This window comes from Miniopterus natalensis, chromosome 4, assembly GCF_054644295.1.
Source record: "Miniopterus natalensis isolate mMinNat1 chromosome 4, mMinNat1.hap1, whole genome shotgun sequence".
NCBI classification, from domain to species: domain Eukaryota; kingdom Metazoa; phylum Chordata; class Mammalia; order Chiroptera; family Miniopteridae; genus Miniopterus; species Miniopterus natalensis.
Window position 1 is genome coordinate 79,001,839 of NC_142084.1, and position 15,747 is coordinate 79,017,585.

General features: G+C 56.2%; 1 protein-coding gene across 1 annotated transcript in view; it reads left to right on the forward strand.

Annotated features, from left to right (window-relative positions):
- Positions 1 to 15,747, forward strand: part of OBSCN (obscurin, cytoskeletal calmodulin and titin-interacting RhoGEF) — a 145,448-nt gene that overhangs the window by 110,919 nt on the left and 18,782 nt on the right. The window contains 15 exon segments of the mRNA XM_087816905.1: positions 770 to 889; positions 1,042 to 1,181; positions 1,562 to 1,762; positions 1,892 to 1,974; positions 2,135 to 2,308; positions 2,995 to 3,151; positions 3,473 to 3,589; positions 3,671 to 3,835; positions 3,923 to 4,081; positions 4,206 to 4,383; positions 4,913 to 5,026; positions 10,375 to 10,542; positions 10,848 to 10,950; positions 11,275 to 11,404; positions 12,087 to 12,195. Of these exon segments, the coding sequence (XP_087673031.1) occupies positions 770 to 889; positions 1,042 to 1,181; positions 1,562 to 1,762; positions 1,892 to 1,974; positions 2,135 to 2,308; positions 2,995 to 3,151; positions 3,473 to 3,589; positions 3,671 to 3,835; positions 3,923 to 4,081; positions 4,206 to 4,383; positions 4,913 to 5,026; positions 10,375 to 10,542; positions 10,848 to 10,950; positions 11,275 to 11,404; positions 12,087 to 12,195 (2,118 nt within the window).

The following is a 15,747-nucleotide window of genomic DNA, read 5'->3' on the forward strand; positions in this document are numbered from 1 at the left end:
CCTGTATGTTCAGCCCCTTCCTGGGCACCTGCACAGGGCATTCCAGAACCTTGGCATATTTTTAACTTTTTTTAATGGAAAATACTGAGTTTGCACAGGAGTAGAGAGGACAGAGCCTTGTGCCCATCACTCACCTTTGGGTCACTTCTTGGATAACATACAACTACCCCCTTTTCCTGCTTCACCCCCCAGCGGTCTTCATTCACCCTTAACCCTAGAAGCTTGCTCCTCCCACCTCCTGCACCCTCGGGCCAGAAATCTGGGTCCTGGCCCCTGCTGTCAATGTCCAGATCCCGCCCTCCTCTCCCACTGCCTGGCTGAGCTCCCTGTGCCCCCTGCCCCTCCCAAACCCCTTCCTAGACCAGCCACCAAGTTGGAGCCCTCAGGAGAAGAGGCACAAACCCCATTGGGGGGCTCCAACATCAAGCCCCACCCTGGCTTTTACCCAGCTTGGCCCTCAGCTTCCCTGGCCCAGTGCCCTGCAACCATGATGGCTGCCCACTCTCCTAACTGCACACTTTCTCCTGACCGCCCACTGCCCCTCTCCTGGGCCCTGTTTCCCTGAATTTGTAGTCCCTCCATCACACTTTGGCTCAGACATCTGTGAGCCATTGAGACCCCTTGTCCTAGTCAGCCTCCTTTTCTGGCATCATAGCCCCAAGCTTGTATGTACCCATCTACCTTAAACCCTGAGCTTCAGGATGGGCCTGGAGGGTATGCTTAGGCTTGTCTGGAGTGTACTGTGGTTCAGCTTGGATCTCACCACCAGGAGAGCCCCTGGCGGCTGAGGCCCATGGCCACCTGTCCCTGGCCGAGGTGGGCACGGAGGAGTTCCTGCAGAAGCTGACCTCACAAATCACAGAGATGGTGTCGGCCAAGATCACCCAGGGTGAGGGGCTGGAATGGAGCAAGGTTCCTAGGTGGGGGGGTTGTGGGGGTGGTGAACCCAGGGCCGGGTCCTCCATGCCCACACCCTGGAGACCCATGGGGAGGGGCACAGGGCTCTGGCTCTTCCCAGTGTCACATGCCCTGTGCCCCCAGCCAAGCTGCAGGTGCCTGGAGGTGACAGTGACGAAGAGTCCAAGACACCATCCGCATCCCCCCGGCATGGCCGTTCACGCCCCTCCTCCAGTGTCCAGGAGTCATCCTCGGAGTCTGAAGACGGGGACTCCCGGGGGGAGGTGCTGGGGGGCGGCTAGGGGGCTGGGGGGTAATGGAGCCTACAGGGGGGAACAGGGGCGAGGGTTGGGGAGGGAATAGGGGAGCCCTTGGGTGACAGGGTGGAGGAGGCTGAGGACACACAGCTGAGCAGCCAACATCACCACCACGACTCAGGACATCCCAGCACCCCTGAGGCTTCTCCTTGCCTTTCTGGGGTGGCCCCATCCGGCACCCCTAATAGTGTTTCCATCAGCAGAGGTTGGTTGGGTCTGTTCTAGAACTTCATGGAATGTCAGGATGGCTTTTTCCTCCCCACTTAATGCCAGGGGCCCTGTGACTTGGGGCCTTGAGAAGCCCAGCTGACTCCTCTCTGGGTCTGACTCACACCCTCCTCCCCCAGATCTTTGACATCTATGTGGTCACTGCTGACTACCTGCCCCTGGGGGCGGAACAGGATGCCATCTCGCTGCGGGAGGGCCAGTATGTAGAGGTTCTGGACTCAGCCCACCCTCTGCGCTGGCTTGTGCGCACTAAGCCCACCAAGTCCAGCCCCTCGAGACAGGGCTGGGTGTCCCCTGCCTATCTGGACAGGCGGCTCAAGGTACCTGGACTGCTTGGGGAGGGGGGGTGTTATCCTGGGGTTTTTGTCTCCCGACAAGTACGGGAACTTGACCCCCACGGGGCTGGGCCAGCGCCCAGGCCACCTACAACCTTCTCTGTTCCTCACCAGCTGTCGCCAGAGTGGGGGCCCACTGAGGCCCCCGAGTTCCCCAGGGAGGCAGTGTCTGAGGATGAGTACAAGATGCGGTTGAGGTGAGGAACCATGGTGGGGGCATCTTTGCCTGGCAACGTCGTGTGGTGGGGCAACTTTGCAGGGGTGCCCCCTCTACTGTCTTGCTGGCCCCAGGCTGTGCATGAGGGGAGATGCCTATTTAGTATTTGAGCTCTTGGTCCCCTCATGCTCTGCCTCCAGCTCCATTATCCAGGAGCTGCTGACCTCTGAGCAGACTTTCGTGGGCAAGCTGCAGTTTCTGCAGAGCCACCACATGCAGCACCTGGACCGCTGCCCCCATGTGCCTGCCGCTGTGGCGAGCCAGAAGGCTGTCATCTTCCGCAACGTGCAGGACCTCAGCCGGTTCCACAACAGGTAGGCGGGGCCTGTGTGTGTGTATACACATGTACACACATGCAGACACATAGCACACACTGTACACACACAGGCATGCACACACAGACTCTCTCATGTGCACATGTACCCACAGGGCTGGGTCTCAAGGGGTCAGCAGGAACCAAGACAGACAAGAGAGAAACTATGCTGACTTGATTTACTCAGTGGCACACCACACCCTTGTACGAGGATATACACATCATCGGGAACATAGGTGTGTGCACCTGGCTTATCCATGGAAGTGCTTGCAGCATCCTACCTACTGCAGCCTCTGTACATAGGCACACACATGTATGTGCGCACTCACATGCCCTTACATGCATAATAGGTTACATGGGCACACGTGTATACATATACATAGCCACACGACATACACAGCACACAATGCACATCTACATATGTGTGCTTACCTGTTTACTTATGCACACATGCCTGCACATGCCCAAGTGTACATGCACTTCCTTGCATGCATGCACACATACATACACACATACCTGCACACGTGCACACCCTAAAATACCACACACACCTGTCCCCACACCCAGCATGTTCCCAGGAGCCACCAGGACTATGCCCTGGTGGGAGCCTGTTTCCTCCCAAACCTAGGGACTGGGGCTGGGCAGTCGGTCGTGAGCAGGGTCCTGACGCTGTCTCCTTCATGGCAGCTTCCTGCAGGAGCTGCAGAGCTGTGATACAGATGACGATGTGGCTATGTGCTTCATCAAGAACCAGGTGGCCTTTGAGAAGTATTTAGAATTCCTGGTGGGCCGAGTGCAGGCCGAGTCGGTGGTGGTCAGCACGGCTGTGCAGGAGTTCTACAAGGTTCCCCTATCCCCCAGACATTGCTGGCCCCCATGTCCAAGATAATCTTCCCTGACCCTGCCTGCCTCCCACCACCTGCCAGAGCCCCCCCCCGCCCCCCCCCAACCTGCCCAAGTCCCAGGGCCCTGGCTTAGTGAGTAAAGCAGGCAGAGGCCCCTGAAGGTTTTCTCACCTGTCAGTGATTGGCCATCACTGGTGCAGGTGGGAGGTGAGGCCTACCCAGGGAGGAGGGGCTATGTGTGTGCTCTTGGGCTCTGGGTGACATGGGCCATTCCTGGGCCTTGCCCTCCTGCCCTGAAACCCACTCTGTGGTTCCCACAGAAATACTCTGAGGAGGTGCTGTCGGCCACTGACCCCTCACAGCCGCCCCCGCCGCCGCTACAGCACTTCCTGGAGCAGCCGGTGCAGCGGGTTCAGCAGTACCAGGCTCTGCTCAAGGTAGGCAGGCTGTCCCTTGCCCTTACCACCATGTCCTGCCCTGTGGTCAGTGGGGTGCACCCTGACCTGTACTCTCTCCAGGAATTGATCCGCAACAAGGCTCGGAACCGGCAGAACTGCTCACTGCTGGAGCAGGCCTACGCGGTGGTGTCAGCCCTGCCGCAGCGCGCCGAGAACCAGCTGCACGTGTCACTCATGGAGAACTACCCAGGCACCCTGGAGGCCCTGGGCGAGCCCATCCGTCAGGTCTGGAGTGGGCGCCATACAGAGTGGGTGGTGGGGCAGAGTGGGTGGCTGTGCCCCAGGCTGACCATGGGCTGACCACTCTCCTAGGGCCACTTCATTGTGTGGGAGGGGGCACCGGGCGCACGGATGCCCTGGAAGGGCCACCACCGCCACGTCTTCCTGTTCCGCAACCATCTGGTGGTCTGCAAGCCCAAGAGGGACTCACATACCGACACCTTCAGCTATGTGTTCCGGAACATGATGAAGGTGTGCAGGTGCCGGCGGAGCCTGGGTGGGCAGAGGGGGGCCTGCAGGGTGGGCAGGAGGAGGCCTCAGAGGGTCCTCTGATCACATCTTGGACAGTCATCCTGCCTCCCCCTCACCCCCACAGCTGAGCAGCATCGACCTGAACGAGCAGGTGGAGGGGGACGACCGTGCCTTCGAGGTGTGGCATGAGCGGGAGGACTCAGTGCGCAAGTACCTACTGCAGGCACGGACTGTCATCACCAAGAATGCCTGGGTGAAGGAGATCTGCGGCATCCAACAGCGCCTGGCCCTGCCTGTCTGGCGTGAGTGCTGGTCCTGGTGGTGAGGTCAGACGGGATCAAACCTTCCAGCCAGGCCATCTAGCTTGGGGACACAAAGACCCCTGCCCCTGCCTGAGCAGCCACCAGGGAAAGGGCTGCTTCCTGGGGGTGGGCACTCTCCCCTCAATCAGTTCAGCTTCTCTATGTGCTAAGCTGGGGTGCTGGGCTGGCCATGACTCCAGTGGGGGGCATCAGGTTTCACTCAGGCCCCCAGCACAGTGTAGAAGCCCAGAGGTGTTAGGGGTGTGAAGGGTCTTGATCTCTGGGTCTCCTTTCCCACCTGGAATGGGGGAGAGGCTCCCCTTTCAACACACTCTTCTCTCCATACTCCCCAGTACTCCCCAATATCACCCAGCCTGCCTCCAATCCAGATTTCCATTGGGGCCCAGTGCAGGATCAAAAGGTGTTTGTAGCAACCACACTTGGCTTTGGTACTTCTGGCCCTGCCAGGGGTGCACTGAGGGCAGGAGTAAGCTCTCAGGGCCCAGGTGTGTGGTGTGTGTGTCCCCAGGGCCCCCAGATTTTGAGGAAGAGTTGGCCGACTGCACAGCCAAGCTGGGTGAAACAGTCAAGCTGGCCTGCCGTGTGACGGGCACACCCAAGCCCATCGTCAGCTGGTACAAAGGTAGGTCCCCATGGCCTAGGGGTGCTGGCCTTGACACAGTGAAGAGCCACCCAGAGGGAATCAGGCTGGATGGGGACCAGGGACCCAGGGTGGGGCCTGGTCAGGGCCTGAGTGTGAGGGACAGAACTCCTGCCTAGTTGCCTGCTCTGGAATCAAAGACAGCCTGGCCAGGGCACATGAGGTAGGATAGAAGGGAGGGCATGCGTCAACCCTGTCGAGGGACCTGACTTTCTAGGGGAGTAGACAGGTGACAGCAGAGAGACAAAGGTGTAATGTGAAGTCAAAAGCAATGTGACCAGGCCAGCCAGAGAAATAAGGCACAACCAGGCACACATGTTGGAAGGTTCTAAGGGGCAGTGAGGTGGCCAGGAGGTCAGAGAGAGGGCACCATGGCAGAACAGGGAATTGAGGGCTGCCAGAGGGTCTCAGATTTGATCTGAGTGTGACGGTAGCTGCAGAGAGTTGAAGGATCCCCAAGACCACCCTCACTCTGACACCAAGGTCTGGAGTCCCATGACTACCTCTAGGTTCAGTGATTCACTGGAAGGACTCACAGAGCTGAGTGGAGTCATTCCACTCAGGGTTCCAGCTTATTGCCGTGAAAAGTAAGAGGAGTGTGTCGGCAGGGGTCCCGGTGGGGTTGTGCAGCACCTGTTCTCCAGCTTTGATGTTTGACAGCACATGGAGAGTGGCCAGCTAGGGACTCTCACCAAGCCTTGGTGTCCAGTGTTTCTGCTGGGGGTCATTCATTGTTGCCACAATTGATCACTGCATGGCTTACCTCAGTCACAGGCCCTCCAGAGGTCATCTTGATGCTGTGTGTCCCAAAGCCTCCATGCTAAATCACAGTCCAGCATAGACCATTCAGGGTGGCCCATGCCCCCCAGGTAAACTGGGATACTCTTACCAAGGGTCACCTGAGCTGGCAGATAAGCCTCATTTGGGCTGGCAGGTAGACCTTTCAGTCCCTCATTCAGTGTGAATAACCAAGTCCAGTTCTGGTTGGAAGAATCATCCCAGGGCTGCCAGTCCTTCTTGTCCTAATATCCACAACTAGCCAGGGGAATTTGTTTGCTCACAAAAGGCTAAGGATGAGGCTGGACAGGACACAGAGGGGCATTTTGCTGGGACATGCAGGAGGAGCCACCCCTGTGGCCCATGGTCAGAGCTGCACGGCAGAGCCAGTGGATGCAGCAGCTGGTTCCTGGTGGCAGCTTGAAAGAGCTTCCCAAGGTCTTCCTTCTGGAGGATAGGCCTGCTGGCCCATGTCCTGGGGTCCGCGGCAATCCCTTCCCAGACACCTTGCCCGGCATAGAACCTGTGCAGCTCAACTGCCCTTCCCATTACCCCTTCTCACCCTGACCTTTCACCTGAAGGGCGGGCTCAGAGGGACAACACTGTTCATAAAAGTCCTCCAAAAGTGACTGCATTCCTCAGGCCCTACTGTTGGCCAGGCTGTCCCCAGGAGCATGTGCTGGCTGGCCACATCTGAGGGGAAGAAGGACACACCTCACTTAGGCGGTCAGGGTGGGAATCCTGGGTTCCCAACTGCACTGGGGAGTCCTCGGTCTCTTTTGCCCTAGCCATTACTCAGTGAGACCCTGGAGAGGATGACCCTTCTGGGAACAGCTGTGTCCAGTGAGTGCAGGAGGTGAGGGGCAGCTGGGCAGTCAGTTCATGTTGACACAGTGGTCAAACTGCAGGTGGTCCAGGTGGCACACATGGCCATGGGGTGTGGCCAGGGCCGGCCATTGGCTGATTTGAAGCAACATCATGGTAAGATATCCCTGGCAGGCACTGACCTTCCAGGATAGGAGTCCATTTCATGTGTTGTGCCTCCCACCTGGACTAGAGCATTTCTCAGCAGTCCTCTGTGTGACATGCTGTGGGGTCAGTGCCATGCACCCATGGTGCAGCTACAAACAGAACCCTGGTGGTCTGGGTGGGAGCCTCATCAGCAGTCTCTCTTTGCCTCAATGGCTCACTGCCCCAAGGTTGGGTGTCTTCCACCAGGCCTCTATAGTCAACGTGGCAAAACAAATAGCCAGGCCACTTGCAACTGCTCAAAGTCAGTGAGCACATAACAGCCTTGGCCAGGAAGAGCAGCATCAGGCAGAAGTCAGACTTGCCAGCAGAGAAAGTGTCCTCATACAGCAAGAGCTGAGTATTGGGGGCAGAGGGTCAAGTCCTGACCCACCTGGAGCAGCTGCCAGGGAGCAGAGAGCACTGGAGACTTGTATTAGAGACCTTGCTGTGTGAACTCACAGCAGACCTGTTACAGCCACCCTGTCTACACCAGCTGGAGCCACAGGAGCAGATACTGGATTGGGCTGGTGACAATCTACTCCCTCTAGCTGTTCAAGGCTGTTGATCTCTGATGCAGCCTCTCCTGTTACCCCAGCTACCTTCATGTTACCCAGGAGGCCCAGAACCTCCTTCCTCCCTGGGGTTCTAAGCATCAATCTGGGAAGGGACTGACTGCGGGGCTGGGCTGGGCTGGTTACATGCTCCAGGGCTACCTCTCCATGTATAGGTGTCCCCACTGGGAGTGTCCCCTCCCCATGTTTGGAGTAGGGAATTTCAAACACAGTCAATGTCAGGGTCTAGGGGTAGGAGCCACAGCCACAGTTCCCAGACTTGGTCTCAAGGGGACATTATCTTCCCAGATAACTGAGAACCTTGGGAAGATTCCATCAGTGGGATCCAGGTGCCTGTATCCCACAGACCCATAAAGGTCTGAGTTTTTTCTGCTGCCCAAGGTCCTAGGCATGTAGGATGGGCACGTAGGACTAGTCTCTCTGGCACAGAGAGTTTGACACCCTCTCCTAATCATTTTTCTCTTAAAGCAGTGGATTGGGTAGAGGAGGAGGAAGGGACCAGGCATCAGGGATGGAACAAGATACACTTCCACAGTTCAGTGACATCCAGTGCTTTGGGCTTGCCCAGACCCGAACCTGGGCAGCAGGTTTCTGCTGATGTATCCATTTCAGCTCTGGGACCTCTCAACTTTACAACTGTGTCACATTGCTCTCTGGAGTGCCATGTCCCTCAGCCCACTGAGGTTTAACTTATATGGTAGTGACCTTTTTAATGGGTATCCACTTGGCAGGGTATCCCCAGCCATTGTCCATGATGGCTGCACAAGATTTCTGAGGTGGTAGGGCCATCTGTCAGAACACATGCCCCGGCGGGCCACCTCCTCCAGCTGTCACCAGCTTTCTAGATGCCACCCAGGTGCCACAAGCTGTGTGCCAGCCATCAGTGGCTCCCTGATGAGCTTTTTCTGTTTAGGGAGGTGTCTCATGCCAGGGCCTGCTGCATACACCTGATCCTTTACGTCACCTCAGTAAGAACCCTCCACGCCTGTGTGCTTGGTGCCTGTCCTCATGCTCAGAGTTCTCATTCACTCCTGTCCTCTGCCCATCAGGGTCGATGAGGCCCAACATGGGTTGTAGCATTTGTTGATGTTTTGGAATAGGGCTGTATATGCAAAGCTCTCCCCTAATGCTGCAGAGAACGAGGCAGGCAAGTCCAGCTCGTCAGTTAATGAGTTTAACAGGAGACTTACATATAGAAATTCAAGATGGTCAGATCTCCACTCTTCATCTCCCAGACTGTTTTATAGCCAATGAGTAGATGTCTGGGAAAGAAGTGTTTAAGGGGAGGGGGACTGTCAGGCACTGAGAGAGTCTGGCATCAGAGCTGGTTAAGAGACAGACAAATCAGGGCGAATTGCTCCAGAAGCAGAGCACAGAGTTCCCAGGGGTGGGGGCCAGGAGCCAAGGTGGCAGATGAGCTTCAGTAAGAGCCAGCTCTGCCCCCACATTTGGGAAGCAGGGTGACCTGAGGCTGAACCAACAGCTCCAAGGAGAGAGCGTGTCAATCAAGGTGTCAACCAGGAATCTATCTATGAACCTACTTCTTGGTGCGCAGACTGCAGCTGCCTGCCTAGTTCCTCTCCATTCATGGACTGTTACTGCCCAGCTGACCACACAGGTTGATTGGCATGTCCACCACCAATTCCCACAGGCCTCCCTCAAGTCCTGTTAACTGGCCACCTTCTTTGTCTTCTGGAATAATGTGTTTCCAAACTGAATATCAGGAGCCATAAAGGGTCTGAGATGATTCCCTGAATGCCAGCCAGACACATACAAAACCCGGGTCAGAGCCAAAGACTGCTTGTCACAGAAAAGCACAGCATTTTGGGTCAGTTGCCCTGATCCCCACGTCCAGGGCCAGATGTTAGCTGCACACAGTGGGTGGCATCACAAGAGAGACCCTGAGCTTTAGGAGGTGCTGAGCTATTTTTGTTGTTGTCAATCCTCACCTGAGGATATTTTTTCCATTATTATTATTTTTTTTAGAGTGTAAGGGAGGGAGGGGAGAAAGACAGACATCAGTGTGAGAGAGACACATCGATTGGTTGCCTCCCACACGCACCCCAACTGGGGCCAAGTATTGAACCTGCAACCCAGGTACATGCCCTTGACCAGGAGTCAAACCTGTGACCCGTCCATGGTGGGCTGACACTAACCATTGAGACACACTGGCCAGGGCAGAAGTACTGAGCTTTTATGGGGCTCCTGATACATCTGCCCACCCATTCCTGAGAGAGAAAAACACCTCATGGGCTGGAAGGAGGGGAGGGCTCTGTTTCTGCTGCCCTGGACATTCCAGGTGTCTCCTCGAACGAGCATCCAGGAGCTGGCCCTCACGCCTTTGCACAGCAGTGGGCCACGTGGGAATGCCAGAAAGGCATGGAGAACTGTTTTCTGACAGTAGGACAAGGACTGAGAATGGACTGGATTAATGATGTCTCTGGCAGCCTTGCCAAGAGCTGTTCTGTGTGAGATGGAAGCTGGGGGGAGTGGGTTTGGGAGATGAGGAGGCGGTACTGGAGTGAGAACAACTTCCCTGGGACATAGTACAGGGGTGCAGAGAAATGGGGTGGCAGCTAGAGGCTTTGTTTTATATATGCTGAAGTCATTTTTTAAGGTTTCCTGTGAATTAAAGGTCAAGATTCTGGTTTTGAAACTGTTGTAATTTAAACCACCTTGTTTGGCATGTGCAGAGCTATTGGAAAGTGTTTGTATATGGAATTTTACTTATTTATGGAGGAAAGAGTTCTTCGGAGTGAAAGGTGCACATATCCCCGTTCCTACCCAGGAAAGAGGCACATTACGGCCAGAGACATTAGGTTGGGAGGGTATTCAGAAAAAGGTGATTTAAAGAGATGGGTAGGGTCCAAGCATGTCTGTTGGGACAGGGGAGGTCAGCGCCTTGGAGGTGCCCGGAGGTCACAGAATCATTGGCAAGGCCCCTCTGTGACAGCCCTCCCTCCTTTCCAGATGGTAAGCCAGTGGAAGTGGACCCTCACCACATCCTCATCGAAGACCCTGATGGCTCATGCACCCTCATCCTGGACAACCTGACTGGTGTTGACTCTGGCCAGTACATGTGCTTTGCGGCCAGTGCTGCCGGCAATGCCAGCACCCTGGGCAAGATCCTGGTGCAAGGTGAGCCTGGGAGGGAGGTTGGATGTTGGGCACCCCAACTACACCCACCACAGCAGCCCCCAAGGGGGTGCAGGCATTTGGATGGAGCTGACCCAGGTCTGGGGGCTCACTGGTTGGAGTTGGGGTGGGGTCCTTCACATTATGCTCTCTCTTTTTGTCTCTCAATATTCCTCTCCCCATCTTTTATCTCTGTCTCTGTCTTTGTCTCTGTGTCTCTCTCCATCCCTCTCTGTCTCTGTCTCTGTCTCTGTCTCTGTCTCTCTCTGTGTCTCTCCCTTTCTCCTCCCTACTCCATGGCCCCACAGTCCCCCCACGGTTTGTGAGCAAGATCCGGGCGGTGCCTTTTGTGGAAGGAGAGGATACCCAGGTCACCTGCACCATCGAAGGTGTCCCACACCCTCAGATCAGGTGGGCTAGGTGGACAAGGGGGGTGGGCCTGCCCTGGGGCCAGCACTTCTGCCTCTAGATCGACGGTGGGCAGCATGTTCACTATGCTGGGGTGGGCTAGACAGAAGCTCAGCCTTCAGATGGGACGTGGGTGTTGGGGCTGCGGCGTGTTCTGACACAGCCCTAGCTGCAGCAAGGAGGGCATTGCCAGGCTGGACGTTGGGCGGGTGGCATCTAAAAGGGTGGGCGCTGTAAGAACACCCAGATCTGTGGGACTGGTGAGGGCGGATCATGAGCACAGGGGTCTTTGGGGAGGCCCCACCTGACCACCAGGGCTGACTTCAGGTGGTACAAGAATGGGGCCCTGCTGACCCCTGGCGGCAAATACCGGACCCTGAGTGAACCACGCAGTGGCCTGCTCGTCCTGGAGATCCGGGAGGCCAGCAAGGAGGACCTGGGCCACTATGAATGTGAGGTGAGGAGGGAAGATGCAGGGAAATGGTGGGGGCTTGCCTTGGGGACACAACCTTGTTATGACCATCCATAACCCGTGATGATAGAGGGGACACCAAGGCATGCAGGGTCCATGATGGAACACTAAGTCCACTGTCACCCACCATCCATGACGAGCTAACAGGACTCCATAAAGGAGGCACTGAGTAGAGTCTGCTCTGTCCTTCACGGTCCAGGGAAAGTGTGTGCAGGCTATGGCCTCCTTCATGATGATGCTGCTGGCAGCCTGGGGTGGGCCTGGAGGGATCTGGCCTCCATGTCAGGCCCCAGGAAAGCAAATTATCCCAGGTCAGCTTGGGCCTTGTCAGTTCAATTCGATCACTACTGGCCACAGATAGTGACTTAAATTTAAGTCAGTTAAAGTTAACTCTAGGTAAAGATTCAGTCCCATTTCAAGTGTTCAGGACCTACATAGTTGCTAAGTGGGACAATGGACATAGAGTGTCCCTACCACCACAGAAGCCATGGGCAGTGTTGGGTCCTTGTGGGGACATGGTGGTTGGTCTGGGACCCTGTGGCCAGGCTTTAGGGCTCTGGGACACAGCTGCGGTGGGCCTCCCATTCTCTAGCCAGTCCTTACATCCCCAAAGAGGTGAGTTAGGCTCTTTGGGCTCTTAAGTGACCTCTGCTGTCTGTCCCTGCAGCTGGTGAACCAGCTGGGCTCGATACGAGGCGGTGTGGATCTGTGCCTACAGGGCCCAGCATTGCAGGCCAGGGAACAGCGCCACCGCGAGCACGTCGCCATGGTGGAAGGTAGGTGCAACCACTGAAGGTCTCTACCTGACTGGATTCTCCATGCATCTGGGTGGGGCTGGGTGGGGTGAAACCATCAGTCCTTCCAATCAGGGTGCACTCCCTGGAGAAGAGGCACTGGGGGCCATATAGGGGCTGCAGAAGCCCCCAACTAGAATAGCAGGCGTGTGGGACAGTGGATGATGGGCCATAAACCCAGAACCCGGGCAAGGCTGGAGTGGCAACTCTAGGGTTGGGGGCCCAGGCCCTACTCACCACCCCTGGGGAATGAGTGTATAGAAAGGGCAGACCTGGGCCTGGGCAGCCTGCAAGGCAGTGGGCAGCAAGTCCTCATGGGAGGGCGGGTAGGGACAGTAGGTGGAACAACTCCACCTAAGAGGGGGCCCCTGCCAAGTGCAGAGTACATGCTGCTGGGTTCCAGCTTGGCTCCCAGGAGAGGGAGCAGGTGCCAGGGTTCTGGTTCCTCCATACCAGGCAGGCTGTCCATGTTGAGCATAGGTATCCCTGGCCTGGGGCTGCCCCTGGTTCAAGGAGGGGAAGAGGAGGACCAGACGCTGAATGAGCCTCATTTGGGAAAGGTGTGCTCCTGGCAGGAGATGAAGGGCAGGGAGGTGCCTTGTTCCTCCACTGACACATACTGTGGTTCCAGGGTCCCAGCTGGGTCTGGCTGAGGATGGCCAGGATGGGGAGGAGGGCAGCAGGCATCTGTCCTGGGCCTGCTCAGTCTGAGAGAGCAGCCTTGTGTGGCTCACAGAGCAGGCTGCCACCCTGGGGAAAGCTTCTCCCAGTCTGAGCTGCCCTACCTGGAAGGGGCTGTCTGGGGAAGGTGGTGAGCCTCCCATCCTTGGAGACATGCAAGTACAGGCTGGGCCAACACCTGGTGCAACTCCTATAGTAGGACAAGTTGAAATATATGTTCTACCAAATTATGAAAGTTGGCTTCTGTGATCCCTGGGCCACTGGATCCAGTCCCTCCCTGGACCCAGCGTCTGGGGGGCCACTGCCTGGATCCTCATAGAGTCGGACCACCTAGTGTTCAGATCTTGGCCTCAGGGCCTTTGAGCCTCTCTACGGCCCTCACAGAGACCCATCTTTTCCTCATGGGCAAGGGTCCTGGTTCCTCATCCCCCAGAGGGCTGCCTACACTGGCCGAGCCAGTTCCCACTGGAGGCCCCAGGGGTATCTGTGGCCCCCCTGCTTCCTGCTGGGTGACATCTGAAGGGGACGTGCTGAGCAGGGGCCTCAGTGCTCCCTCTTGGCTGGTGATAATCGCGTTCTACAGAGCCATTCACTTCGTTGTCAAGATGGATCTCTCTGTCAATGTTCCATGACCGGCCACTGGGGCCAGAAACAGTGCTGTGCCTCACTCAGGGAGATGGCCGGTCCTCACAGACCCTGGAGTTGGAGCCTGCCACCTCCGGCTTCCTAACCCTGTCCTGCTGCTTTATTGTTAACCTGGTGGCCCCGCAGCCAGCTGGCCCTGTGGGGTGGGCATTGCCCCCTCGCTTGTGAAACTGCACTGGGCTGGCAGTCCTGCTTCGCATGGCTGCACCCCTCCCATGGTCGCCAGTACTCACCAGGGCCCTGGGCCTGTCAGGCGACAGTTAGGTCAGGAACAAAGCCATCCAGGGGTGCCAGGCCAGCACTCCCCAGAGCAGCAGGATGGGCCCTAGGCAGGGAGGATGAGAGACAGAGTCCTGGTTTCCCCACTGCTCTGCTCACAGGATCTGGCCTGGAGGCAGCCAATGGGCTGGCTCTCTCTGGGTCCAGCTTAGACTAAACACATGGCATTTTGTCTGACCTATTCTCTTCCAGTGGGCTGCCCTCTCTCCAGGAAGCAGCTTGCACAAACACAAACATGCATGCACACACACATACACACATGTGTGCACATGCACAGTAAATGTGACTCCCAAGTGCCACACAGACACAGCTAGTACATTTAATTCACATGCACATTTAAAGCCTTACTCTATGTGGGACTGCAGCAAAGCAGAAAATCCACAGACCAGGAGCTGGAAGGCTGTGTGCCCTGCCACTTGGTTTTTGAGCCTCCCCTTCAATTTTGCCACAGGATGGTGAGAGGAGATGTTGAAATTTGAGGGTGCTGGTAGCTGGTGGAATCCTTGCTGTCCAGCTGGGCAAGACTGGGTGGGACATCTCTGTGCCAAGCCCAAGCCTGCCCAGAAGCTGCAGAAAAAGAGGCCTTAAGAAGGTTGGGCATAACTGCTGCCTAGTCCCTGTCTCTGGGACTTGGGTCCTCCATCCTAAGATGGGAACCACAGGCCCTGTCCTGCTGGTTCTAGGGAGGAGGAAAGCTAGGTGCTCTATGGGAAGACCGAGGTTTCCCAGTTTACCCAGAGTTCAGACCCTGCCCAGGCATCTGCAGGCTGCTTCCGATGGGACTTTGTGGTCTCCTGCCTTATGTGCCTCTTCCAGGACTCCAGTCATTCTCTCCTAGAGACATCTTTGGTCTTTAGGATTTTTTTTAAAAATGAGCATCAGCCATCCTGGTTCTAGCTTGGCTGCCTGATCACTGTACAGCCACAGACTATTCCTTCCCTCTCTCTAGGCCTTAGTTTCTATGTCTGAAAAGTAGGACTTTAGGCCTGACAGAGTCCCAGGAATCCCTCAGCACATAGCTGAAGGAGAAGCTGGGATTTCTGAGTGGGCAGCCTAGGAAAGGCCCTTACTCTGCCTGAAACTCCTGCAAGACCCTCAAGAGGGACAGGGGTCCTGCCCTCATGTGGCATTGTTGTCATACCACTCAAAGCAGACATGATCACCATTTCAAAGATGAGGGAACTGGAGCTCTAAGCTGAGACAGTTGTTACAGGGGCACATGGCCAGGCAGGGCTTGGATCCAGTGCTTCTAAGCTGAGCGGGCTACTACACAGCCATGCCACTTAGATAGCTCAGCCCTAAGTGCTGACTGATCTGTAACCCTCGCTATTCCGACTGTTTTCTTTGTAGTCACTGAGCAGGAGACTAAAGTCCCCAAGAAAACCGTCATCATGTAAGTGCAGGCGTGTTTCTAACCTTCCTTCTGACTGCAGTGCCACCTGCATGCCCACTAACCTGCCTGGACCTTGCCCGTGTGCTCTGGCCACCTGCTTGCCTGGCTGCTTGTCCTCACAGCCTTTGCTCACCACACAGACTTCCAGCACCTTGCAGATATTCCCAGGGAGTTGACCTTCCCCTGGGACCTTGGCTACCTTTGCACTTCAGAGCTTTCTCTTCCAGGGCCTCAGAACTCTCTCCATGGCTGCACTGCCTCAGGAGGATAGGTTTACTCTGCACACTTCACAGTGTCTCACCCAGGGCTTGGACCCAGAATCACACCAGTTAGGGTAGATCTGGGATCGACAGCTGTGTCCTGGTGGGCTAGAGGCATATTTCTCCCCTTCAACACCCTGGGATCTAGGACATTGCTGTCCAACAGAATTTTCTGTGGTAATGGAAATATTACATATTTACAGTGTCTACTATAGCAGCCACTAGCTGCATGTAACTACCGGGCATTTAAAATGTGTCTAGTGGAACTGAAGAACT